At 34.7% G+C, this 27375-nt stretch overlaps 2 protein-coding genes across 2 annotated transcripts in view; one reads left to right on the top strand and one right to left on the bottom strand.

Annotated features, from left to right (window-relative positions):
• LOC145692482 (uncharacterized) overlaps positions 1-27375 on the bottom strand; it is a 617057-nt gene that overhangs the window by 539651 nt on the left and 50031 nt on the right. The gene's annotated exons all lie outside the window — the stretch shown is intronic.
• The window catches only part of LOC145692480 (ATP-binding cassette sub-family C member 4-like), a 66414-nt gene continuing 49044 nt past the window's right edge, over positions 10006-27375 (top strand). Inside the window, exons 1-4 of the mRNA XM_081767788.1 lie at positions 10006-10032; positions 12003-12153; positions 14611-14717; positions 24667-24790. Of these exons, the coding sequence (XP_081623914.1) occupies positions 10006-10032; positions 12003-12153; positions 14611-14717; positions 24667-24790 (409 nt within the window). The remainder of the gene's footprint in view (positions 10033-12002; positions 12154-14610; positions 14718-24666; positions 24791-27375) is intronic.

Genomic DNA, 27375 nt, shown 5'->3' with positions numbered 1-27375 from the left:
TTACCATCATGCAGTTCCGGGATTATACAAGTTATTAAAAAAAGGTGTTAGCTGGGAATGGACTAGCAAGCAGAAGACAGAGTTTCTTTTAGCAAAACACATGCTGCAAAAGGCCAGAATTTTACATCCTTTCGATGAAACGGCAAAAGTGGTATTGATGACAGATGCCTTCCTAGATGGAGTAGGATCAGTGCTGTACAATGAAGTAGACGGTCGGTTTAAAACAGTAGCTTGTGCCTCAGCAACTCTATCGGAAGCAGAGAAAAAATATTCGCAATTCGAAAGAGAGGCGTTAGCAGTGGTATTTGCAGTGCGTAAATTCCATAAATTTCTGTTTGGTAGAATCTTCAAGATTATCACGGACTCTCAACCAGTGAAGTGGATTTTTGGATTGAAAGCCCCGTCTGATGGAGCTTCTCCAAGAATGCAAAGATGGTTCTTACTATTAGCTAATTACGATTACTATATTGTGTATAGTAAGTCAGTCAAGGTGGCTGATTTTTTGTCAAGATTTCCCTTGAATGTTCCTACAGAGGAAGAACGAATAGCTCCGGATTACATCAGTGAAATTTCAACTACAATTTTAGATAAAACAGAGATAGAAGAAGAGTCTCAAAAAGATCATATGATAGTGAAGATTAAAGAGTGGATGTTACAGGGATGGCCACTTTGTTTTGATTATAAGGAATATCAGGAGATGTACAGAAGAAGATTTCAATTGGAATTACATGGAAACTGTTTATTTTGGAAGGGAAAAGTAGTGATTCCTCGAAAGTTGAGACCACTCTATAAGGAAAGATTACACAGGGATCATCTGGGAGAGTATGCCACAGTGAAACTGGCGAATGATGAAGTATGGTGGCCTGATATGAACAATGAATTGCACAATTATGTAAAAAGTTGTGAAATTTCTGCAGCTATGGCTAATAGCACTAGTTAATAAATTTAAACTTTTTGTTTGTTACATGAGAAAAATCACCTGATCTTATAGGAACTTTTTGCGCTGAATTCGAATATGCACTCGGTTTCTCTCCATCACGTACAGTTTTCCCGTAAGAGAGGGATTTTCGGGAAATTCCCTAAAAAATTTCCCTTTTTCAGATAATTTATTCCCCTAGCTCCTGTCCCTTTACATATAGTAACATAAAAATTATATTTAATAAACCCTAAAAGTTTCGTAAAAATCGCTTTGTTCTTTCTAGAGAAATAAATATATTTTGTATGTATACTGTGTGCACTGTTTATTGCACCTGATAGTAATGCTTTCAGATCTCCTGAGTTGGGGTAAAAACGATTTGCTTTATTACCACAAACACAGACATAAAAATGAATATTTACAATAGTCAACAACACACTTGTATTGCTCTCTGTAAATTAGAAAGGACAGTGTAGATCCATTACGCCATCGGTGAAACTAGCATATTATATATATTTCGGATGTCGTGTGGGAGATCAGGACAAAACTTGGGCATCCAACATAATTTGTGCGTCGTGCTACGTCACTTTACTTCCATGGGCCAAAGGGAAACGGAGGTTCATGAAATTTGCTGTACCAATGGTGTGGAGAGAACCCACCAACCATCTGGATGATTATTATTTGTCTCACAGTAGTTAAGGGACATTCTAAAAAAAAGCAAATACACAATAAGTTATCCCAACGTTAAATCCGCAATTAGACCTATTCCGCACGGGGATGAACTTCCACTTCCCGAGCCCCCTACCAACTGGGAAGAGATATGGCCAAAAGACTCTGATGATGATCATGACCTTGATGAACCATCGATATCAATATGTACATCCAAGGATCCAACGTTCATCCCTGACTGTGTTCGCGAGCCACATTTCATCCGGCAATATGAACTTAATGACCTAGTCCGTGATTTGCACCTGACAAAACAAGAGGCGGAACTTCTGAGATCAAGGCTCCAGCAGTGGAACTTATTGGATGCAGAAACGAACATATCAGTGTACAGGAAAAGGCATGTTCAATTTTCAAGCTATTTCTCAATGCAAGATAATGTGTGCGTATGTACGGATATAAATGGGTTGATGGCGGAGCTAGGGATTCCTTACGTTCCAGAAGAATGGAGGTTATTTATCGACGCGTCAAAGGTCAGCCTTAAGCCTGTCCTTTTACATAATGGAAATAAAAAACCTTCTATACCACTTGCGCACTCAGTGAAGATTAAGGAATCCTATGACACCATGTCAACTTTGCTAAATCTTATAAATTACAAGGACCATTGTTGGCAAATATGTTGTGATCTCAAGGTAGTTGGTATTTTATTAGGACTGCAGTGCGGTTACACGAAGTACCAATGTTTTTTATGTTTATGGGATAGCCGAGCTGATGACAAACATTATGAAGTGAAGGAATGGGAACCTAGAGTGAATTACGTACCTGGAGAATGCAACGTCAAATACGCTCCTTTGGTAGATCCTAATAACATATTACTACCGACACTTCATATCAAGTTAGGACTTATGAAAAACTTTGTCAAAGCCATGGACACATCTGGTGAAGGTTTCAAGTATTTGCGAGATAAGTTCCCTAAGATTTCAGCGGGAGTGTTTATTGGTCCCCAAATTAGGAAATTAATGCTTGATGATAGCTTTGACAGCAAGTTAAACAGTGCTGAGCTAGCTGCCTGGACAGCATTTAAGTGTGTTGTGCGCAACTTTCTGGGCAATAACAAAGCTGAGAGTTACACAGAAATCGTACAGGACATGATACAGAAATACAAAGAGTTGGGTTGTAGGATGTCTTTAAAAATCCACTTTTTGCACTCCCACCTCAGCTTCTTTCCTGCTAACCTAGGTGCTCTCAGCGACGAACAGGGGGAAAGATTCCACCAAGATATAATGGCAATGGAGAAAAGGTACCAGGAACGATGGGATCCTTCAATGATGGGGGACTATTGTTGGGGTCTTGTTAGAGAATGCAACATTTCTTACAAAAGAAGGAAGTAGTGTACGTTTTTGTAACCCAATGGAAGTTTCATATATCGTGATAGTTTTGATTGTCTTTTCATGACCTTTTGGTACATTTGTATTATTGTTTATTGTAAATTGTCACACTTGTAAATTATATTGTATTATATTTTATATATGTGTTTGTGGTAATAAAGCAAAACGTTTTACCTCAACTTAAGAGATCTGAAAGCATTACTATAAGGTGCAATAAACAGTACACACAGTATACATACAAACATATTTATCTCTCTAGAAAGAATAAAGCGATTATTACGAAACTTGGAGGGTTTGTTAAATATGAATCAAAGTATACTTAGGTATAATTTCTATGTTAGTATATGCAAGGGGACAAGATCTTGGGGTGTAAAATAAACGAAAAGGGAAATTTTTGAGGGATTTTCCCGAAAATCCCTCTGTTACGGAAAAATCGTACGTGATGGAGAAAAACCGAGTGCATATTCTAATTCAGCGTAAAAAGTTCCTTTAAGGACAGGTATTTTCTTTTATGTAACAAAACCTTTGTTAACTAGTGTAGTTCACCTAGAAATAATTATTGTTCTTGGCCAAATGCGGAAAAACCTTTTGGTAGAATACATGTAGATCATTGTCAGTTGTTTGGTTTCTTTTTTCTAATAATGGTAGATACCTACTCGCACTGGGTCAAAGTTTGGAAGGTAGATTCTACGAACACTTACACAACATTAAATTGTTTAGAAGAGTTATTTGAATTAGTAGGATTTCCTGGAACGATAGTTACTGACAATGAACCGCCTTTTAGAAGTTATGAGTTTCAAGAGTATTGCAGGAAGAGAGGTATAAGATTAGTGTCTACACCACCATATTCCCCAGAGAGTAATGGTAGCGCTGAGAGGGCGGTGCAAACTTTTAAAAAGTTAATAAAGAAGAGATATGTTCAGAATGGGTATCATATTAATGTTCAATGCGTAGTTAGATGGTTAAAGGAGATTAATTATGCTCTTTTACACACACCGTTGAAAATTATCAATGCTTCACCAGCTTCCTTGGTGTTCTCTTTTAAACCACGCTCATGGTATAATGTTACTCCCGCAGTATTCAATAGTCAGGCTGAAACAAAGATTGGTTCGAGACGAGTGGAACTAAATTGGAAGGAGGGCATGTCTGTATGGGTAAAGAATTATAGAGGAGACGTGCCTAAATTTATTAAAGGACGTTTTGTACGGCACTTGGGTAATAACATTTTAGAAGTGCTAGTGAATGGTACCATTCGTAAGTGTCATAGAAATCAAGTAAGAATTAGTGATTTCAATGACAGTGTGGAGAATAAGGAAACAGTCTCAGAGAATAAGAGTGAGATGAAGTTAAAAAGTCCCGAGTATAAAGTTACTGGGAAGTAAGAAGCAGACCGTCGGTTGGAAAACAGTTATTTGAATGGGACCAATGGTGAAAGTGAAACAAGGGGCTGTATACCACAGCAAACAGAGGCTAGTAGTACAGAATACAGGAGAAGATCAGAAAGAATACGCAAACCGCCGGATAGATGGGGATATGAACAATAGTTGAAGGGGAGGAGGATGTTGAGTACGGAAATGGTTAGATTTCCGTGTACATGCCTTAAAAGAGGAAAAAAGAAGAAACCTAGATTTTTTATCATGATTATCAAGTTAATTTTGTAAATTGGTTATTGATGGGAAATCTTCATGTCTTTAGGTAGAAGTTAAATACAGGTTGTAATAGTGGAAACGGTTTAATTATTTTAATAATTAAGACAGGGTAATATAAGGTGAAAGAATAACAAAGGAGTGCATGGAGTTAACTCATGTTAGGCATACAGACACATCTATACGTATTCACGGCGTGGTATTATGATGTTTTTAATCAATTGGGACCTTATCATAAAACAGTATATTTGACACTTCCGTGGTTCATCAAGCCCCGGGATTAGTTTATTAGACAGTAATGCCTGTCTACACATGTATTACTATCTACCGTACGCAGATGGAAGTCGAATATATGGAACACAAAGATATGTCGTGTTTAGAGTTGCAACTTCGCTCCTAGGATCATCTCTAATTGAAGACATTGGGGAGGATATTGGTAATCTGATTGATAAACGAAAGCATGGCTATGGATTCGACAAGTATTTGTGCAACAAAAAGATGTAGGGTAATAGTTAAGAACAGCTACTTCCCCATCTCCCGTGCACGAGGATACATCTTACTGTTGCACTACCTAAACACCCTAAGTACAAGGGCAAGAACTCAGAGTCTATTACCTACTTTTTAACATCCTAGATAGTCATTGAATAATTCCTGAAAGTATAGCGTTTCTCGTCCTTCCCTAAATGGGAAGTACGGTTCCTTAACTATAACCAGATGTAGTATCAAAGAAGTTGAAGATTTCATCATCTACAACATGCGAATACTCTTTGGTAATCCCATGTATTTAGTAGCATGGTACGACAACTCATACTGCACATTTCTGAAGATTTCAAAGGGAACTGACTTGCAATTACCAGATTGAAACAACACTTACCTCATAGCCTCCATTTGCTATATTTCTGTTTCATTTGAACTTCGTTACAGTCCCAGGGTACCAATCTTACACATTCAATTCCAGAGTCATATTCCCCCTTCTAACTGGCGTATCACTTTCTTTCTCTTAACTTTTATACACAATTGTATAAATGAATAAGATCGAAACGAGTAAACTTAGCGATAATAGTAGCATATAACAGACAAAATCGAAAGAAGTCTGTTAGAGATCGTTAAATATATATTGAATAGGGTTCGCTGGGCATCATGGAAGATGATGCGCACTATATCGTAGAGTATGTAATCAATTTATAAAATAGTATTGAATACCTCACGTTAGGAAGGCTGAGAGACGGAAAAGGGACATTATAAACCTGCATATTAACGCCACGGGCACTTAACAGTTTCCTTTTGCTATCAGTACTAACTGGACTAAAGCTGATAGCATATTATAAGCTCAGAAAGAGAATAAACGTCCTGACCCGAAACGCTATGTGTTTCTCTGCGGTTAGTCTCAGCTACTTCATTATCTGACTTATCAGAACCACTAGTGGCCAAAGAGAGTGAACCTAAGGCCATACAATAGTCACAGTCGTTTGGAGAATCATACTTCTTCCTCCTTTCGCACACTTCAGTGATTTAATTAGATATAACCTCAAGCCCGTACAATGTGAAACTACTAAAGATCTATACCAAAAAAGGTACACGCTTAAAGTGACGAACTTACGTTCAAGAGATAGAACAGCATCAACGATATCACTATACCATAAAGAAACGTGTTGCCGTGGACCTCCACAATAAAAATTAAAATCCAGAAAGCATCGATAAAAGTCTGATTGAGTATCTCAATATTCGCACATACAAGAAAGCCATCAGGTTTATTAAAGTCAGTAGGCTCTTGAAACGTTTCTCAATCAGCAAGTGTTAAGATAAAGTACGGAAGGTGTGGTGTAATGATAACAGAAAGAGTTTAAGATTTTTTAAGGAAAATGAATAATGCTGGACATCTGTATATAGTCTACCTATAGAAGAAATTATATGGCATGCAGTAAACAGAGATAATCAGAGCGAGCATTTTACTTTCCTCAACGAAATTAGATATCTAACAGTCACAATTTTGTAAAAAAAAATGAAAAAGAAAAAAACGAAATTCAATTCTATATATTCTGCACTGTAATTAGCATGAAATGTGGTCCAAGTTGATAATAGAGTTGTACACTGATCACCAGTTGAATTAGGGGCAGCAGGACAGTTGCAGAAAGAGCCCTGCAGAGGCTCCACCAGTTGACGTGAATGAAACGCATCGCGTGTGTACTCCTACCGTTTACTTCCTCTCTCTCGCTAACTTTGTCAGTTCAGTGTGTGATGGGTAAGACGAAAGATATGAATGCATTTGAAAGTAGTCAAATCGTTAGGGCCAAACGAATGGTGTTGCTCGATTTCGGAAGTGCAAACTGTCGCAAGGAGGGGCGTGTCGACGACAGGCAGTAAGCACCCAGAGGCCCACATAGATAACAGAGGATAGCCGGGCAACAGTGCGTCAAATCGCGGAAAAGTTCAAAGCAGGACAACAACGCCGTGTCAGCAGCCACACAATCCACAACCACGTACTCGGAATGGGATACAGAAGATATCAGGCCACGAGAGTACCCTTTGTAACCGTAAAACACATTACAGGATGTCTAGCTTGGGCAATTGAACAAAGCCACGGGACCTTGGAAATGTGGGAAAGAGACGCCTAGACATAAGAGTCACGTTTAACATTGGTACTTTCAAGCGCAAAAAATTGCTCGTATACTGTAACCCACGATTTTTCGCAATTATTCCATTTTCCTTACGTTTATGGGTAAAATTCAGTTATTAGTAAGTGGAGATAATAAAAAGCAATCCATTTAAGAAGATATTTCCAAAAAAGGTAATACAATAATAAAACAACATAAGCAAAAAAATATATATATGCTCGATTTTGTGTATACTGGCAATAATGCTTTCGATGGAATTTTGCAGTAGCAGAGCACGACTGCAGAGGGAATTTGACGATTGATAGTATCGTAGTATCCAGAAGTTGAATCAAGGAACTACAAAGTGGAGTAAAATATGGAATTTATTGGGTTAAACCAAGGGTGTAAATTGTCTGGCAAATATAAATTAGCTTCTGTGACCAAGATGTTGTACGGAAATATAGAAACAAAAAGGAAAACTGTTTTCTTAAGTTTGGAACTGACATGCTGTATAGCCATGAACATTTATTTGTTCAGAAAAAAGACAGGCAACAAAACATAGACTCTGTGGTCAAGTAGGTAGAGTGGCGGACTGTTAGTTCTTATACTGTTTTGACACTAGATCAAATCCCATCCCATCCATTTTACTTTTTTTTTACAAAACATTATAGAAAGCGTATATTTTTTATGTTACTAAGTACCGAAAAAATAATAAGGAAATAACTTTTTGTTTCCTCTAATGCTGTATTTATTTAGAATTAGTGTACTATTAGTAATAGCGATTGTTTTCAGTTTATCGTATGGTATGCCTATTCCTTCCCTCTACATTCTTGCACAGCAGAAGAAACTTCAACTCACTTCAAAACAATCATGCGCGACCTGCAGCCTTAGTCCCAGAGAATGAAGTAGAATAACTCGTTGTCATAAAAAAAGCTGATGTTAAATTGTTGTTCTAGTGTTTGCGTGTGTGTTTCTTTTTAGAGTATTGACACTCTCTGTCTCTGCTTTTTTATATCCACAAGTGCAGGAAAAGCAATCATAAGTTTGTGTAAGGAATAAAAGATGTTTTCTTTAAACAAAACTGAATTATACAGCTCTACTTTGTGAGGAACACGAGTGCTTACAAATTATGCCACGGATTATAACTGTAATCATACCGTTCTTCCGAATTATACAGTAGCGTGAAAAACTGATAAAAAATGATGTAACAGGCATAACTTTTTCTCTAGCTTGACATCACATTAAACATAAATTAGTTTTTTGGAATTACAAATTATCACTTTACATGTCGGTGTAGGCCTATTCGTTTTCACATTCAAGTGGTAAAAGAAGAAAGTGTGGTGATAGTTATAAAATCAAATACAAGATTTCAATGAATTCAAGTTACGTGGCTCCGAATATCGAGGGAATTATTTTTTGATGTCTGCCCATGTACTTGTCTGCCGGTTCGTCACGCGTTTACATGCACTCAAATAGACGCCATACTGTTCAACGTCTCTGGAACGAATTCTAAACAAAACGTTTTAATAACATACTATCGTTTCGAATTTTACATCCTCCGACACCTAAAAGTAAGGGTAGTTTACTGAAGGATGAAAATTTAAAATAATTCAATTTTCTCAAAAAAAAAAAAAAAAAAAAACAGATATGACGATTTTATTTATTTGTTTATAAATATATATTTTATTGACAACTCTCCACCGTAGTATCATTCATTTTTCTGAAAAAATACATATGGTGTAATTTACTATATGGTATGCGTTCATTTTCACACAATTTTCTCAACCACATTTCATAAATAAGCGTATCATTAATAACCTAACAATATGACAACTTGTTCATCATTTAAACATTCAGAAGGAGTAGCTTACTCTTAGGGTGAGCTTTCCTCCGATGATTTTACCATTAACGCCTCGGGTAATTTTGTTCTTATTTCTTAAAGAAATGTTTCATTAATAAACTAACATGCAACATAAATCGTTTATCCCGATAACATACAGGAGACATTTTCTCAAGGGTTGCATTTTTTTTTTACAATTTTCTCAGTAATAACTGAGTAAATTTGTTGTAATTTTAGTAAAAATATTTCTATAGTAATCTTAGAATATGGTATAACTCACTTGTTCCGAAAAGAAAAATCCAAAAGAGATAGTTTACTTTTACAGTGAAAATTTTCCCGACAATTTGCTTAAAAATTAAAAATATACTTGGTCCAGATTCTAAATAATTTACAATATGGCATAAATCGTTTATCTTCAAAATTACAGATAGAATAGTTTACCTTTGGGGTAATTTTTTCCCGACGACCTTCCCAAAAACAATTCAGGAGGTGTTTGTTGTTCATATTTCATAAATAAATGTTACATAAATAACCTGGATATATGGTATAATTCCCTCATCCTGAAAATCTAGAAGTGGTATATTACTTTTGACAGTAAATTTTACCATACAATTTCCTCAAGAACGACTCAGGCGATTGTGTTCGTATTTCTTAAATAAATGTTTTATGAAAACACTAACAATATAGCATAGCTCGTTTGTCCTGAAAAGATCTACAAGGGATAAATTATTCTTGGGGTGACTTTTTTCATGATTTTCTCATAAATTACTCAGACGTTTTTGCTTGTAGTTCACATACAATTATATCGCTAATAATTATAATATATAGCTTAATATATAATATATGGCAATGGGTACTTTACTTTTAGGCCTAAAGTTTCTTCTAGTAAAGTTTCCCAAAACACCCCCTCAATTTGCAATTTCCCAAATAAATGATTCAATAATAGCTGCTGCCTAACATGAGTCAGTGTAAGAAATTCGAGCAAGTAAGTAAAGTGCGTTTGCTCCGTACCCTTTAGTAAATACTATATTTTTAAATGTTACACATAATTACAATTTTCCGAACAAAATCCAAACTTCTTTTCAAATGTGCCTTGTTGTGGTCAAATGATTCAATGCATTGGTTCTGGATTTGATTTCCAGTGAGAGCTAGTGTATTTTCGTCCAAGAGATGTGACACGTCGGTGCAAAGAAAACAGTGTTTAAATAAGCCTAACCAAGCTAATCAATAATACAAAGAAACAATACAATGTTAAAAAATTATCGAAGAAACGTTGTTAATATTAGGTAGGTGCGACTGAAATGTCAAAACGATGATTGTCAATTCCAAAGGTAAAAAAGTGAAAAATACAATGCCAGGTTAATCAGTGGCCCCTAGATAAAGCTATCCTACTAAGAAGTGATTGAGATACCAAAAAATGTTGTAATCGCTGGGAGACATGCTAGGAGAATACAGAAGGTGAGAGAGAGTTTAATACTGCAAATCATGGATAGTCTGCACTTCCGTTTGAGATCGAGTATTGAAGTCCGTATGCCTACATAGGTTAACATTGAAATGGACATTAGAACGCAATACCTGTTTTAATATTGCTAGGAGCTTGCTGACAGGTTTGCTTTGTATTTCACGGGGTTTCATATTGCAACGATCCTTGCGAACTACTGAGTCTTCCCCACTGTACAATGTAAGTTAAATTCGTGCTTAATTAGAAATATATTTGTTTAAATTTAAAATTGTTGACAGTTATCACCTGTGCATCACGGACAGCAATTCTCCGGTGATTCTTTGTTTACGTTCGGCGGGAACTCATATGGTTTGGATTCCACGTGAATCAGTAGGTCCACGTCTCATATAGCCTCGCTGCTGAAAGGGACGATAAACTCAAAATCACATCACACATCCTTCTTTTCGCCTTTGTTTTAGCCCATAAGTGTCTTTGTTCATGAGGTACTTCGTGGCTAAGCGGTTAGCGTACGCACTTTTGGCGTGGGAGACTCGGCGAGAGCTCACGTCCCTCGGAGTCCGCGTTAATCAGTAAGTCGACGTCTCATATAGCTTCGTTGCTGAACGGGATGTTGAAAAACTCAATGTCTTTGTTCATATTTTTATGTGTGTGTGGTGTTGCATATACGTGGCGTGGACATTAAATTTTGATTTCTACGCCATATGTATCTAATTACACAGACACCTATAGAACGTACACAACAAACGTAGAATATACATGTTATTTTTGTATGGTAAATCATTACGCGGCGCTGCATATGAGAGAGGTGTGTATGGAATTCCATACCCATGGCAATCAACGTGTTAAGAAATTTATGATAATAATAATAATAATAATAATAATAACGGGAAAACAATAGGATGACTTACATAATTTATAAACATAAGTTAACATTTATTAAACCATATAACTGCAACGGAATTAAGTTGTTTGTTTCTTTCCCTGAACGCAACAGCTCTTATTGTGCCAAGCAGTTTTCTAATATTAGTTCAATAGCACAAGAATGCATTTTACATTTTAAAATTCCTCTGTGTTATCCAGATACAATTAGCAATTCCGGTTTCAAACCTAATATCCATGTAACGGCTTTATGGTATGAAATCAGCGTCTAAGCAACAGGTTCTATCTTTTACGTTTCTCCTCTATCACAACCTTTAGTTGTAGACATACTAATTCAAGTTGGAATATTTAATTTTCAAAATTTGGAAGTCTACCGTAGTTTTACATTGTGAAAGGGTACTTGTTTATTATTATTATTATTATTATTATTATTATTATTATTATTATTATTAGTAGTAGTAGTAGTAGTAGTAGTAGTAGTAGTAGTAGTAGTAGTAGTAGTAGTATTACCATAACAATGATAATCAGTAATAATCGTCCTACTACTCTAATCGTTGCTTAACTACTATATTGTAATTTATGTTTCTTATAATATTTCTTGTTTCTACTTGCAGATTGTCATGCAATTAGCTTCCATTCTAATCGTATTAGTTTGCCTCAATTATTGGGTTTCAATTCCATCAATTATCTATACTGTATTATTCTTTGCTTCTAATCAGCGTTTTGGTCCCAGAGTAAAGATACTGAGAAAGTTAGAGGGAACAGGTAAGCATTACGTAATTACATATTATATTATATATATAGGGTATTGATGATCTATACTGACAAATTGTGAGAAGTGATTCCTCGCTTCAAAATAAGAAAACAGTTCATATGAATATATGGAACAGATGTTTACTTTCAACTTCAGTACGGTAATGAAGCACACACTTCGTAAAATAATACTTGAATCAGATAATGCAAAAATGACTTCAGTTACTCAAACTTAGTTTAGAGAAAAATAAAAAAAAACATTGCAGTTTTGAAAATATTAAATCAATATTAACCATTTTTATGCCGATAAAAATTAAACTATTCGAATATTGTATAGGAGAACCATTTTCTTTGCTTATTACCATGGTAGCAAAAAGTTTTCCGTTTTGGACCGAAGCCCTTCTTGCACGTAAATTATATACGATACCCTGAATGTATGTAAATTTATTTTATGATTAGTTTGTTGCTCTTTGTTAACACAAAACTGTGTTAAGACCTTTCTTGTCCCAGTCAAAAATCTATATTAAGTATAAGAAACCGTAATTCCATATGGAAACATTGACATATTTTTTGACTACATTAAATTATTAAGCAAAATGTATTGCATATTGTGTTAAGGTTTGTTCTTCTCAAATAAAAAAAGAGATAGGAATGGTTTTGGACTTCAAAGTCGATTTGATCAACTGTAGACAAATTTATGATCATTTCATAGAAGTATTTGTGTTCATCGCGAAGATTAGCAAAATTTCAATGATGTAATTGATTTTGGGACTCTTGGTGAGCACTTTACGGCGGTACGCGGTAGAAGGGGTGGCTGTGTTGGTGTTTGTTGTTCATCTTTGTACATTTTGAAAGAATGCATCACTATACTGTCAATGGTTAAAAAAATGAAATGAAATCTTTGTTTCACGTTCCACGATTATGCCGGCTGGGTTAAAGGAGATGGTGATGATGAGATATGAATGAAATGAAGAAAGTGGTAGGAAACGGGAGATCTCCGAGGAAACCCACGCACACTGTGTTTGCCCACGACAAAATTCATTTTACGAGAGCAGGGTTTGAACCCGGGACCTTATGCACCAGAGGTGAAGACTCTACCACTTTTTTTAACTTCCTGACTTATTTTCTACTTCAACCTCTTTTTCAGGACTACTAGACACGACAGGGACACGAACACAGAAACATCGAAGACAGTTAAAATTCCACCCTTGCTACTACAGAGGGACTCGAACCCCCAATGGGCTTCACCTCACGATCATCAGCCTAACGCCTCAGACCGTTCGGCTACACCCACTGGCATCCACTGAGCCACCGCGGCCCCTGTCAACGGTTTAACTTGGAAAGATTTTGTCATTATAACAAAACAACTGCAGTTAATTTTAGGTTAGGTAACTTTGTTGAACTAAAGTTAGATTAGGAATCTAAGAATATTATATGTTAAGGTAACCATAAGTCCTGGTTTTCCCGGTCATGTCCTCTTTTCGGAGCCAAAATTTGCGTTTCAACGGGTCTTCCATGTAGATAAAAATTGAATTAATGACACGCTATTGCCACTAGCATTTAAAACAAATATAGTTCTTCTTGCAGAAAAATGCCTCGGTGGCACAGTGTAGAGCGTTCACTTGTCTTGCAATGGGTCCGTGGTTCGATCTCAGCTCAAGCCAAATGAACTTCGTAATAGACAAGCACCGTATGCGAGGGTTTTCTAGGGGTTCTCCCGTTCCCCCCACTTTCTTCATTCCACCATTTTTATTCATTTCTCAACATATCCGTCTTCTTGAGTCAATCCAGTATAATCATGGGACGTAAAACTTAAAAAGCTTTCCACGCAGGAAGAGCTTCGGTCAGTGATTCAAGACCATTCTACGTTGAGCAATCGAAGTTTACGTATGTTTATAAAATATTAGACCAATGAAACTGAAAACCTTTATACATAGAACCATAGGCATACTCTATAGGAACAAAAATCCGTTTTCAATTCAATTTCACCATTTTGGTAACTGAAGCCCTTTTTGCATAAACTAATTTACAGTACTTGTATTGTATAAACGTGAAAAAAGCATCTTGTTTTATGTATCAAACTTGTATATTGAATAAAATGTTTAACATTTTTCACTTTCATAGAAAGAAGACTAAACGGTGTTTGGTTTCTAAATTATTATGGAGTTAAATAAGCCAGGATTAAGAGTACTAAATCTCTTCTAGTTTATTTCACAATTTGCACGTTAAGGATTTTTATTTTTTACCAATTTTAAAAATCTTTGAAAATATTGCTAAGATACGATATGATAATTTTCAGTTAATTGTTCGATTAAAGTGTTCATGTGAATAAGGTGCATGTGCAGAGATTATGTGAAATTAATATTGTATTGTTTTTTAGAGTAACACACACACACACACACACACACACACACACACACACACACACCTATTATGTTAGTTATGACGTTTTGTTTTAAATGTTTGCAGCAAAAGCTAATGTTTTATGTCATCTGAACGCAACGATTCAAGGACTAAGCACTATCAAAGCATTTGAATCGAGTGCTAGAATGGAGAAAACATTTAACTCGTATCTGGTAAGTAATGTAACAGCATTACGATATATTTGAAACTGTATAAAGTTAAGAAAACCCTTGGTTGTATAAATAAACATAATGGCTGCACAATATTCAGCAATTTAACTAAGTTCTAACTAAATCACTATTAAATATATTTCCTTTGAAAATATACTTTTGAACTTGGATTTTACCCAACAGTGTATTTCTTTTTTCTTCCTAACAAAGGTTTTCTTCCTACGCTTTTATCTCGAAATTCACTGAAATGAAATATGGTCACATAGACCAAATTTATTCCATCAATCATTTTCAAAGTATTTTAATTAGGATACTTTTTCCTGTTTGTGTGTTTGTTGTTGCAAATCTTGCAACTTAATTGTCACATACGTTCTCATTAACCATATCTTTGAGATTGCGTACAGAAAACTAACTCTTATAACAATATTGTAATATGAAGATAAGTAATTAAATACCTCTTTCACTTCACCAATTAATTATAGCCATTTTACAATATATTTTCAGATGCATCTGAAACAGTTTGTTTTTTACTGTAAAAATTAATTAAGATGTTTCAGATATATTTAAATTGTGTAGCTAACGTCAGTTAATTAAATATTATTTCAATAAATTGTAAATTGATAAAGTGCTAATTCGAGACTTTATGTGATTCCTTAAAAATTATAAATTAGAACGATTGCTTCTACAAATGTATTTTTCAACTGTTAGAAGTAGTGATGTGAGGTGGGAAATTTCCCGCTATAATTTTCCGGAAAATTTTCTGTTCTAAAAATATATCAGTAATCAAGTAACAATTCCGCAGCAATCATAAAATTGATTGATTTCCTGTATAGAAATGTTAAAAAGTGAAAGATTGTTTAAAGAATGTGAAAAGTTTCATAGCTGAGACAATTTTCAGTACTATGTAGGAACAAGTTAAACAATTTTTCATGAATCGAAATATTTTCTGTCTCATATGGAAAAAATTGAAGAACTTTTTATGAGTCGGAAAGTTTTCATCATTTTGAAGCAAAAAGTAAAACAACTTTTTGTGAATCGGAAAGTTTTATTGATCTGGAGAAACAAGTGAAAGAAATTTTCATAGATCGGAAAATTGTCATCACGATATAGAAACAAGTGGAAAAAATCAGGATTTACAAATTTATAATCCGAACAATTTTCCATATTATGTATAGTGATGTTAGGTGGAAAATTTTCCATTATATTTAACTGCACATAGAGCTATAAAATTGAATTTGTAGAGGAAAGTTAGTCAGCAACAAACTATAATTTTCAAATTAGATTTCGGGAACAGGAAAATTTTCTAATATTTGAAGTTGTGAAGTAAAATTTTATACAGTGTTTCTCTCTCTCTCTCTTCCTCTGCAAGCTCCTTCGTTGTTAAGCGGTTAGCATACGCGCTTTGGCATGGAAAACCTGGCTTCGATTCCCAGCGGGAGCTCATGTAGTTCGGATTCCACGTTAATCACGTGGTCCTGTCTTATACAGTCTCGCTGCTGAAAGGGACGTTAAACTCAAAATAAACTCAATTCAACTTTTCTCTCTCTCTCTCTCTCTCTCTCTCTCTCTCTCAGTGTGTGTGTGTGTCTGTGAGTGTGTGTCTCTGTGTGTGTATGCAAAGTGCAGAGAACACACATCGAGTTCGTAGAGTACAAATATCCCATTCTATTATTTAAAATTTCAATTTATTAAAAGTCATGAATATTTTCCGATTCATAAAACATACTCTACATATTCCTACATCGTTGTTTAGCCATAAAATTTATTGGTAATAAATGTTGTCTTAAAAAGTTTCATGAACTGAAAATCTATCGATTCTTCATTTCAAAAATGTTTCAAAAACTTCAATGCGTTCTTCACACAGAATCCACCTTTGATCTTACAATATTAGATTTCGACAGTCTAATACGCATAAGACGGTTTTCACATAGCTTTACTACTTATATAGGTTTACATACTGCAACATTTATAGGTAAATTGATATAATATAAAGTGCCTACTGTAAATTTTTGACTACCCAAAATACGAGTTTAAGTAACTCTTCAAAGCAAATACTGACCATTTTCTGCAAATAACCTTTCATTTATTCGTTCAGAAGAGAAAGTGAAATATAACTAATAAGGAAGCTATTTGTGTAGTTGTTCTTCCAATAAAATAATCAAAGAAACATAAAAAGCTGCAGTATTAGCGCTGCGTTCTAAAACCAACAGGTAATTTCATTTTAATTTACAAAATAAAAAACATACTTCTTTTATATATATATATATATATATATATATATATATATATATATATATATATATATATATATATATATATATATATATATATATATATATATATATGGTAAAGACGGGGCAAACAGACATACTAAACAGTTTTCTGTTGCTTGTATGAATACGAATGACCGAAAGGAACTCAAGATATTTCTTACAAGCCAGTAAGCTTTCTGCAAAGTAAAATGTATAACAAAGAAATCCGTTTGTCAATTAGTCAAGGATATATTGAACAATTGGTATACAAGGATGCAAGATGTCCATATGCCCCATGGGGTAGGGCAGAAGGACAAAAATAGTGGGGTAAACGGATAGTTACAGTTACAGTTTATAAACCACTAATACTGTTACAATTAATGCGTAGAAAGTATGCATGACGACCATTTGGATCACATTCTACATGGAACCAGAAAAACAACCTGTACACATTATCCAGTCTTTTCTCTCGACATATCGTTTCCACGAGTTAAATTTCTAGCTGTAGAATAGGACAATGATTGCGCTACACGCACACTAAGTCTTTTGTGACGTACGAAGCCATGCCCCCAATCTTTACCAGCCATTTTTGCATCATTATTGAATATGTGTTTGTATTTGTTCTCAACAGCAAAGTTGTGCGAAAACTTTCGTAATTTGCGCAGAGTTAACCCAAATCTCATTTCGTCCAAGGCAAGTAGATGCTTTTCCAATTCATTTTCTGCTGTGCTGAGAATGTTGTATAATTTCCAAACTTTCGGATTATGCGCGATGACAAACCCGTCGTCGTAGTGTATTACGAGGGATATTGAAAGTTGTCGCTGCAGTTGACAGAGGCATCTTGCCTTCAAGTACGGCTCTAACAGCAGCGGCTATGGACTCATTTTCCTACTTGCATCTGTCTGTTGTGCGAGTTCGATAACGTATCATCTTTAAAAAAAATGGTAGTACTAATAAGAAAATCGCCTCTTAAGTGATACACATAGAAAGAAATATTGTTTTTCTACTTCATACTAACCATTTAGGTCACTGTCCGTTTGCCCCGCTAATTGCGTGTCCGTCTGCCCCGCACACACATTGGTTTCAAATATTTTTGACCCTACTCAATAGATGGCACGCAACAGTCATTTACTCTAGTGGTTCGTGTAACTATCCATCTATTGTCTGCTGCTACTCCCGCGAATGTTTAGCAACTTTCCTTCGTTGTCAAATATTTCATTTCTGAAGTCCAGTTTTTAGAAATCACGTTTTGGAACACTTGCCTCTGTGTAATTGATGACTATTTCTTCGCAATATTGCTGTACACACACTATAGTCAGTGAATTCTACTCCTGCGATGTGAAGCATGAAGTATAACCAAACACCACACACACGACTAGACTCACTGTTGCCAGGTTAGCATATTTCCTATTACTATATTTCTTAACTCCTGTCAATCTGCTCCCACCATTCATCTGCCCCGTCCTTACTATATATAAAGTACGGAACAAGAATAAACGACCGGAAACGTCATTAGTTTTAATGGAATTTTAGGTCGTTTATTCTTGTCCCGTACTTTATATGTACTTGTTCCATCGAATCGTCATTATTTCTAATACATTTTTATACATAATAATACAAATATCTGCTCTAAGATGTTGATTTACTGCATTATGAAATGGAATATCCTCTTTCGGGTTATGAGTGATTCCACTTTAACGTTCTGGACAAATTTCAGTATAAGGTAATTTACGCTAACATTGTTTACCTCTAGGGGGCGCGGTGGCTCAGTGGTATAGCGTTCATCTCCGGTGCTTGTGGTCCATGGTACGAACCCAGCTCGCTCCGTGCGGACTTTGTGGTGGACAAACACCGTGCTCGTGGGTTTTCTCGGGGTTCTCCCTTTTCTTCCTACTTTCTTCATTCCACCATTTCACTAATCTCTCATCATCACCGTCTCGTTTAGCCTAACCGGCATAACCGGGGGACGTAAAACTTAAAGATGTTTCACCTCTGTAACTTACGTATTGAACTGTGATAGATAAGCTAAAATCTCTCTAACTCAACACAAACCACATACAGTAGGAAGACGTTTATTCCAGACTACATATAATCGAAATTTTTCACGAATTGAACAATATCGTCGCCAGTGCTGGAATGGCGATGGTAGAGAGAGGTTTCAACTTTTTAAATTAAATTTAAAATGCATTTAATAATTCCGAGTAAATGTCAGTACCACATAATGGGAGTATTTGAACCTACACTATAAAATATCTGAAGGAATTCAGTTTGAAGAATGTAATTCACGGGATATTTTTTGTTTATGTTCACGCATAACTTCAACATAGGTGCGCGGAATTTAATAATTCTTTTCTGGTATCTAAAACTGTACACTTTTCTCCTGGTCACATGTAAATATCATCAGAATACAATAAGTCTTAGGAGTTAGACTACAAAACACGTCAATGCGTGTAATACGTAAACCAAAATTAACCGACTCCTTGTTTTAAATAGTACACTTATTCAATGTCGCCATATAAATATCCTTAAGCTGAAGTAGATTATTAGTAGGTAGGGAATTAAATTTTTAAGGGGTGCAGTTGTAACTGCTCCAAATTTTTGCTTGATATACTTTTTCGCTTTAACGCAAATTCTGCGTTAGTGTACTTTGTGACGTTCATTTGGATTCGTACAATTCGTATGGTGTATGCCTTCCGCTTATTGTGCTGCCATCTGGTAGTACTGAAAGAAAGAAGAGTAGAAGAAAAGGAATAAGAAAACTGAGAGAACTCTAGACGTATAAACTGAAGTTTGATGTAAGTGTGCGTGTGTGTGGAGAATGACTTGATTAAATTTCCTCGAACGTGGTTGCGCCTCGAAACCAAACTCATTTTAGAAAAATATGAACTACGCAATATTTTTGAACAGCTAGAATTATATCCAAAATTTCATAAATAATCTGTAAAAATAGTAATGCAGATATTAGTGTTTTTTTTTCAAATGTCTTGTAAGTTTTTATTCAAGTAAATCTACCCCATGAAGTATTTTATAACAAAAAGGGGTTGTGGACGAGATAGTTTTGGGATGAACAAAGCATTCGGCGGACTTGCAATAAAAAGAATGGGCGTATGAAATACCAACTAATGTGAAAATCTCTTAATTATTCAAATTTCTTCGATTTAATTGCGAAATATTACAGTAATCATGTTCCCTGGGGAAACCTGTTTCGTAAATCGTTAGAAGTGAAGTATAGGACAATTATTGCAAGAAGATTCATCGGATTTAGAATGGAAAGACTTCTACCTCGTGATCACGAACGTTAGTGCACTTCAACAGACTAAGACTTTGTTCTTGTAAGAAACTTCAAAGCATTTCTACGAAAGGGGAAAGATAATTTTGTAAATCTAAACAGTGTTACAAGTACGTTTAATTACTCATAATAAATGGCACCGAAAGTATTTAGGTTTGTTCGTTCTTTTTTCAGGCTGCATGAGCAAGACAAAAACGTAGCTGTTGAATTACTTGTAATTGATCTGCGAAAGTGGGTGATGCTCTCACCTATTTTCTTTATCACACCTCAGGTCTCCTCACAGGTGAATCCGTCCGAATCGGGACCGTTACTGTAAAGCGAACTGCGCCTTCCTGGATTATTGGACGATTGTCGAAGGGACGAGCTTTCTGAACCCACAAGTAACATAGTGCAAAGCTATATTATTTGAGGGTAAAGAATTGCGCGCACTCTACGGGAACCGTCTAATGATGGTGCGTGCCGGGCTGCGCGAAGCTGTACCGGAAAGCATAAGTTTTCAACTTCAATACAATTATTTTCCCACAAAAGTTCGACATACGGAGAGGCAAAAATTAAAATATTATTATTTCTTTGAAATAGTATACTATACTCATGTGTGAAGTCCAGTTTCATTACTTTTGGATCGAAATAACGTATACAAAATTACGAAATTGAGAATTTTGACTTGACAATCCATCACAGGATTTTGTAAACTGAAGTCTTTAGAGCAGAGGTAAGGGGTGCGTGACTTGGGTTGTTTTGGATAATGAATTTAACATTTTTCAATTGGAAACAGATTGTGATGTAAGAGTATATAAAACGTGTTGAAGAGCAAGGATGAACTTAGGGTAAGTAAAGGTCTACACAGTGCTTGCCTAGAGCATTCGGTGATCCTCCATTGATGGCTGTCTCGGTATTTCAGGAACAAGGAATACAGATCCAAGCGACAGACAAATCGAACAAAAACTCGGCACTAAAATGACAAAATCCGAATAGTTTTAATCGTGAAATCTGACCATAGAATTTACAAATTAATACCTTACCCTTAGAGAATTTGGAAAGTTCTATAATTAGAATCTTTCTCTTTACATCCTCGTCTTAAGTTGACTTCGTCACACTCTCTCGATGTTTTGTTGTTCCCTGTAGTTTCGTTCAGAAGTATCGATCATTGAATTCCCAGCTCATTAAATAGACAGCAATCCGATGTAATATAAAGTCAGTAGATGTCATCTTAAGATAAGGTGATCTTTAGGAATATGGATAACGAAACGATCTAGATGTTTATTCATTAAGGAATATGTGAAAGAAAAAAAGAAATACTAAAAATTCTCTTATATCTTAGCTCATAAATGTACAGTAAGTTGCACTGAAAGAAAGGAGTTCACACAAAATAAAAGTTTGTTTGTCTCTGAAAGTGTAAATCAACTGTAAGCTAGGCTGAAACAAGTGGAAAAGCAAATATTATTTTAAACATTGGCCTGATAATGAGAATTCCCTGTTCATGATTTCAAATAAATATTTTGCCTTTTTTTACAAAATTATAGTCCGAACCATCACATGTCCTAAACTTACTATTATAATATAATCACATAGTTCATCTCAATGGACACGTTATCTTGACACATACATTTCTTAGGAAATAATCGGAGTCTTTGAAGGTAGACTATGAAAATCATCAGTGGTTGACAGATATAATATCGTAATTCACAGGCTTCATTGTACGCATATCCACGCATAAGTTAAACACTGACGCACCAATTCTGAATATTTTTCTTTAATTTCAAGGAGTGTATCTTCTCGCAGGATTCAGATAAATCTGATGACTGTCCCAGGATAAAAAACATGAAACATACCAATATTTAATACTTTCACTACTGTATGTATGTTCACGGATAATTTCGCATAGACCAATTTAAAAATACACTTTTCACGTATCTTCACTAGAACGTCTCATTTTAGATTATAGATAGGAAATTTTGATCGTCCAATCTTAGAAGGGAAATCAGTGTCCTACCATTAGTTTAGGTACGCAGGTATGGCATCAACGAAAGTGTGTTAAAATTTTAAAAGACTTGAAAGAATAATAAGATTCAAGAAACGCTATAAAAACTGAAAATAAAAACATTTTAAAACGCATTAACCGCTTTCATAAAAACTAAAAAGCAGAAAATAATTCATTTCAATTATCTATTTAAAAAAAATTGAATCCTCTACCAAGTCAAACAAATTAATGTCTAACATAAAATTATTCTGGATGCTAATTTTATAAAGGATTAATATTTTGGTTTGGTACAGACTTCAAAAATTTTACAGACGTCGGATATACACATAATACAATTTTGTGTTTTGTATATAAACATAAAGTTGTATTTATTTCTCTTTGTCTTTCCTTCAGTTTAATTAGAACAAACATATTGAAGTTATGATTGAACATACACATATTAAAATAGGTCAATTACGGAATTTACATTGCACCAGTTGAGATGTTCGAAAACCTAGCTGTGAAGAATTTTATTACATTCTAATAGTATTTATATCATGACCCCAACAAGATATACGCTTGTAAGGAAAAAAAAACATCAAAACAAAAACATTAATAATCTTTTTTGTACCTAATCTAAAGATGGATGCATAGATTCGAGTTTAGAGTCTTTCAGCAGCGAGGCTATATGAAAGATTGACCTACAGTTTAAGTGGAATCCGACCCACGCGAGATACCACCAGGTATACCCACGCCAAAGACACGTATGCTTATCATTTAGTTATGATGCAACTCAATTCATATTAGTTAAATAATATTCCAAACTGGTGCAATTGTAGATATATATCCTACAGAAAAGTAAATGTTAAACTGCAAGTTTACGAAAATTTTTCTGAGAGTTCTCAGAAATTTATATAAATGTTTCTTAAGACTTAACGAGGGAAAATGAGTAAATTGGTAACATAAAAATAGGACAATAATGGAAAAAATAAATACGTTTAACGAATAGACGTGAATTAAACTAAGCTACTCTGTGCAAGTGAATGCGAATACTTTGGCGCAGTGTAAAATCTGACAACAATGGCCAAATTTAAGAGGTCCAGCTGAAAATAGTACAACATTAAGTTGGTTCAGATGGTTGTTAGTGACAATCACGAAATGAACAGTTATTTATTGTGTTGGATGTCTGTGTCGTTTTGTGGCCTAATGTTATGGTAGTTGTGGAGTAACTAATAGTGGGCAAAAGTATAAACTATGAAAGGATGTACTTGGCAAGTAAAGTACATGACTTATTTTGATAGTCTCCTCTTCTCTGCCTATAGATGTGCATTTGCAACAATTAATTATAGATCCAAGCGCGATAAATCTTACGTTTATGAAGCATTTTGATTCTGTCTGTTTCCAGAATGATTGGCTATTATTGTCGATTTTTTGCATTAACTTCTCACATGTTTGCTCGGAAGTTAAAGGATACAATGATAATGAAGTGAATGTTAATGGTGGAATAAGGAGAGTACAAGAAAAGGGGATACCCCTGAAAACCCATACATAGAGTGTTTTTCCTACACGAATGTCAACTTTTAGAATCTGGGTTCGAACCAGCGATCCCTGGCGCCTGAGGTAAACCGTCTTAGCACTGCGCCACCGTCCCCCTTATTATTGATCGTTGACTTTGTATCAATTTAACATTTTATGGACTTATGTCTAAATATGTAGACACAGGGTAAACAGGAGTCTTTAGGCTAAAGACGTAGACTAAGTAGATTATTATTCTAAGTTTATATGATAATTATGATTGAGCAAGCTTTTATAAGTTGCGTTTGAAAAGAGTCAGACCTTGTTCTTACTGCTCTACTTTTACAGTATATACACATGCACACGTGCGTGAATTTTTCTGCAATTGAAGCTTCTACACTTGTTGTCCGAGTGAAACCGAGTGTGTTTAGCATGTCATTTAGAACGCTAACTTTTGCTCGAAGAAGTTAGGTTGAATTTTCACTAATCGACGTTTTATTTAATTTAACCCTTATATATATATATATATATATATATATATATATATATATATATATATATATATATATATATATATATATATATATATATATATTACCATATATATAATATGGTAAGGCTTTGAATATCCGTGTATATAACAATTACAAATGTTTTGCTTAAAAACCAACCAAAGTTTTGGTGGAGAAAATTGATTCTGTGTTTGCCAAGACTAGGCTAAAAGCAATATCGTCAAATGAATCCTTTAGTTGGTCTGTAGGTAATAGTTCAAATTGGCAGTTTCAAATGTTTTAGAAGTATTAAGTTATGCACAACATAAAACGTACTAAGTAAGTAGCTTAGCAGGATCTTTCACAATCATAAGTACATCTGAAGAAATTATTCGTCAAAATACTAATTTTTATGAATAAATTTTCTTCCCCTTCAAATTTACAGGATCAGAATTCGTCTGCATACCACATGTTTGCCAGCTCCAAAGAAGCTTTCGTACTACTACCTGGCGTGGCATGTGCTTCATATGTGACCTGTGTAACTTTATTGTTTATGATGGAAAATATCGGTAAGACGAATATTAACAAACATTTTTGAATAAATCTCTCATTACAAAACTAGTGGTAAAAATTGTTTAATGGTCGATAAACAGAATTTCATAAAGTGAAAGTTTATAAAGTAAAAATTCAGGTGATTCTTATAATGAAATTACTTAGTTTTTGAAGGATAATTGAAATGAATCTTGAATGAATTAGTAAAACGAATTTGAACAAGAGAAAGAAGAATATTTGAAATATCATTGATAAAGCATTCTCAAACACAAGCTAATCTGGTATTCAATCGATCATGGATACTTGAAACCAAAGGTAGGAAAAAATTCTAATCTAATGTGCCCCAATTTCTATATATTCGTTGATGATTTACGATAAACGTCCAAGTGATTGAGCAGCATTGTGGAATATATTACTTTTGGCCACATCATTGCACACCACGCTAGAGTACAGTCAATTCGTATCCGCAATATTAAGATGTTTTCTTAACTAATTTGGATATGCTGGCTTAAAATCTGTTATTCATTTCCTTCATGATGTAATATTTCGGAGATGTGTGTGACTTCATATCTGGTGTAATATAAATGGTTTACTATGTAGCTCGATTGTGTAACATAAAATCTGAACATTTTTATTGCAGCTTGTGTAAGAAAAAGTGTTTATAATGCAATAGCATTTCTCGATGGCCTACATATTAGGATTTGATATTTAATAACGCATGCATAAATACTGTACTTGAAATATGCATATCTATTATAAGTTGTAATTTAGGCATTTTATCTGAAGCTATCAAGACCGAACACAGAAAATAAACTCCAAAGGGATTTATCTTATTTATTTTTTAAAAGATGAAAAGAAAAATAAAACTGAGTTAGTATTCAATTTTATACAGTGTGCATTTCATATATTTCTTGTAGAGATCCTCTCACAACATCGTTTTTAAGTACGTCATGGTTACTCTAAATCCTTTCTCCTGCTGTCTTCTGTACAACATATCTTTTAACATTACATTTTCAGGAGATACTCTGAAGCAGATATCCTTCGAATAGGTATTGAAACTTGAGTATACTAATGAAGAGGAATTTTATCACCATAATCCATCATCAACACAAAAGTCACAGTTTCTACTGTATTTTATTTTCATTTTGTTTATTTTTTCTTTGTTTTCAGTTTTTATCTTAGTCTAGTGACGATTGTGCATACTGTTTTTAACCGGGTCTCGGATTGAACACAATGTTGGGGCCATATCCAATTTTAAACGTAGGTCTCTTCTTATCTACCTGTATTGCTGATGTAGGACATAAATAGAAATGAATCAATCATTTCGCTAATCAACAAGGTTTTGGCACAGAAATTAGATTATCTGATTCTAATAGAACTTTTAATGTAGCATTAAACATATAATAAGCTTTTCTCCATCACCCACTATTTTCTCGCGACACCCACATGACCTTCAAAAGTGGATTATTTTTAGAAATTTGTTATTTAGGTGCAGATAACCACATGTAACTGCTACGATAATTATAATATAAGCATAATGTAGTATACCTCATTCGATTTGCAATGGAACACACTTTACAATGATGTATACATCATGTAGCCATTTTTATATGAGAGAAATTCTAGAGGAATTTTGTGGGAAATTACCTCAAAAAGGTAAACTTTTTTGTCTCATGTCATTATTCATATATTGATACAGAAACATGAATTGTACCAAAACACACATTTGAGACTACTCAATACATCATGTTAATTTAATGTAAATCGCGTTATTCTATCTATAAATAGTCATTCCTGTTTACAGGTTTAAATGCGAGGAGTTCAGCAAAAGCAGAAACCTAACATTGACGTATTGTTTTCAGCACATACACGGAACGCAGGTACAAACACAAATACACACAGGCGCACGTAGTGCACGCATGTTTTCTGTGGAAAATTAGTTAATATGTACGATTTTAACCTGTTAACAATAAATATAAAGATCTGGAAAAAACAGCGAAAAAATTAATTCGCTGAATTTCATTATCACTTTCAAGACAAGACTGTTAGTATTGTGTGGTGATGCACTGACGAGGAAGGTCCATAAACCGTGAGAGTTGAATTTTGACGAAAATTAGTGACAAGATTCAGTTTGAGTTGCTAAGCAACGTAGTAATAGTCACTCGATGCGCAAATGCTTCGTTGAGCTGCTACACAGACGCCATCTTGAAATTCAGTAGGCAATGTCCAAAAATACCCTTTTGGCACAAAAATGAAAAAGCTTTTGATAGATCTGACTTCAGCATTGTAAACCAAGGTAGACCATCTACATGTGGGAGTACTTCCAGTGCATGATCGCCATCTTGAAAGCCGCCATATTGAATTGAGGTCAAATATGATAAATAGTAAGGGGGTCATGTGGGGTATCAAATAACACTGGAATTCACTCGTGAAGCCATTTCCGTATTCAACGTTTATATATCTCTTTTCACTTCAGAGTTAAGAGGACTCTCACCTACAGGAACATATAAAATCTGTGCTACTTAAATTTGTGTTATGAAACGCGATCGTACGAGCAGTTGCAGGATTTTAACTAATTTGTTTGAATTTTTTGTATTTGTTG

This window comes from Thermobia domestica, chromosome 8, assembly GCF_964235325.1.
Source record: "Thermobia domestica chromosome 8, izTheDome1.hap1.1, whole genome shotgun sequence".
NCBI lineage: Eukaryota > Metazoa > Arthropoda > Insecta > Zygentoma > Lepismatidae > Thermobia > Thermobia domestica.
This window is presented reverse-complemented; position numbering and strand designations above follow the sequence as displayed.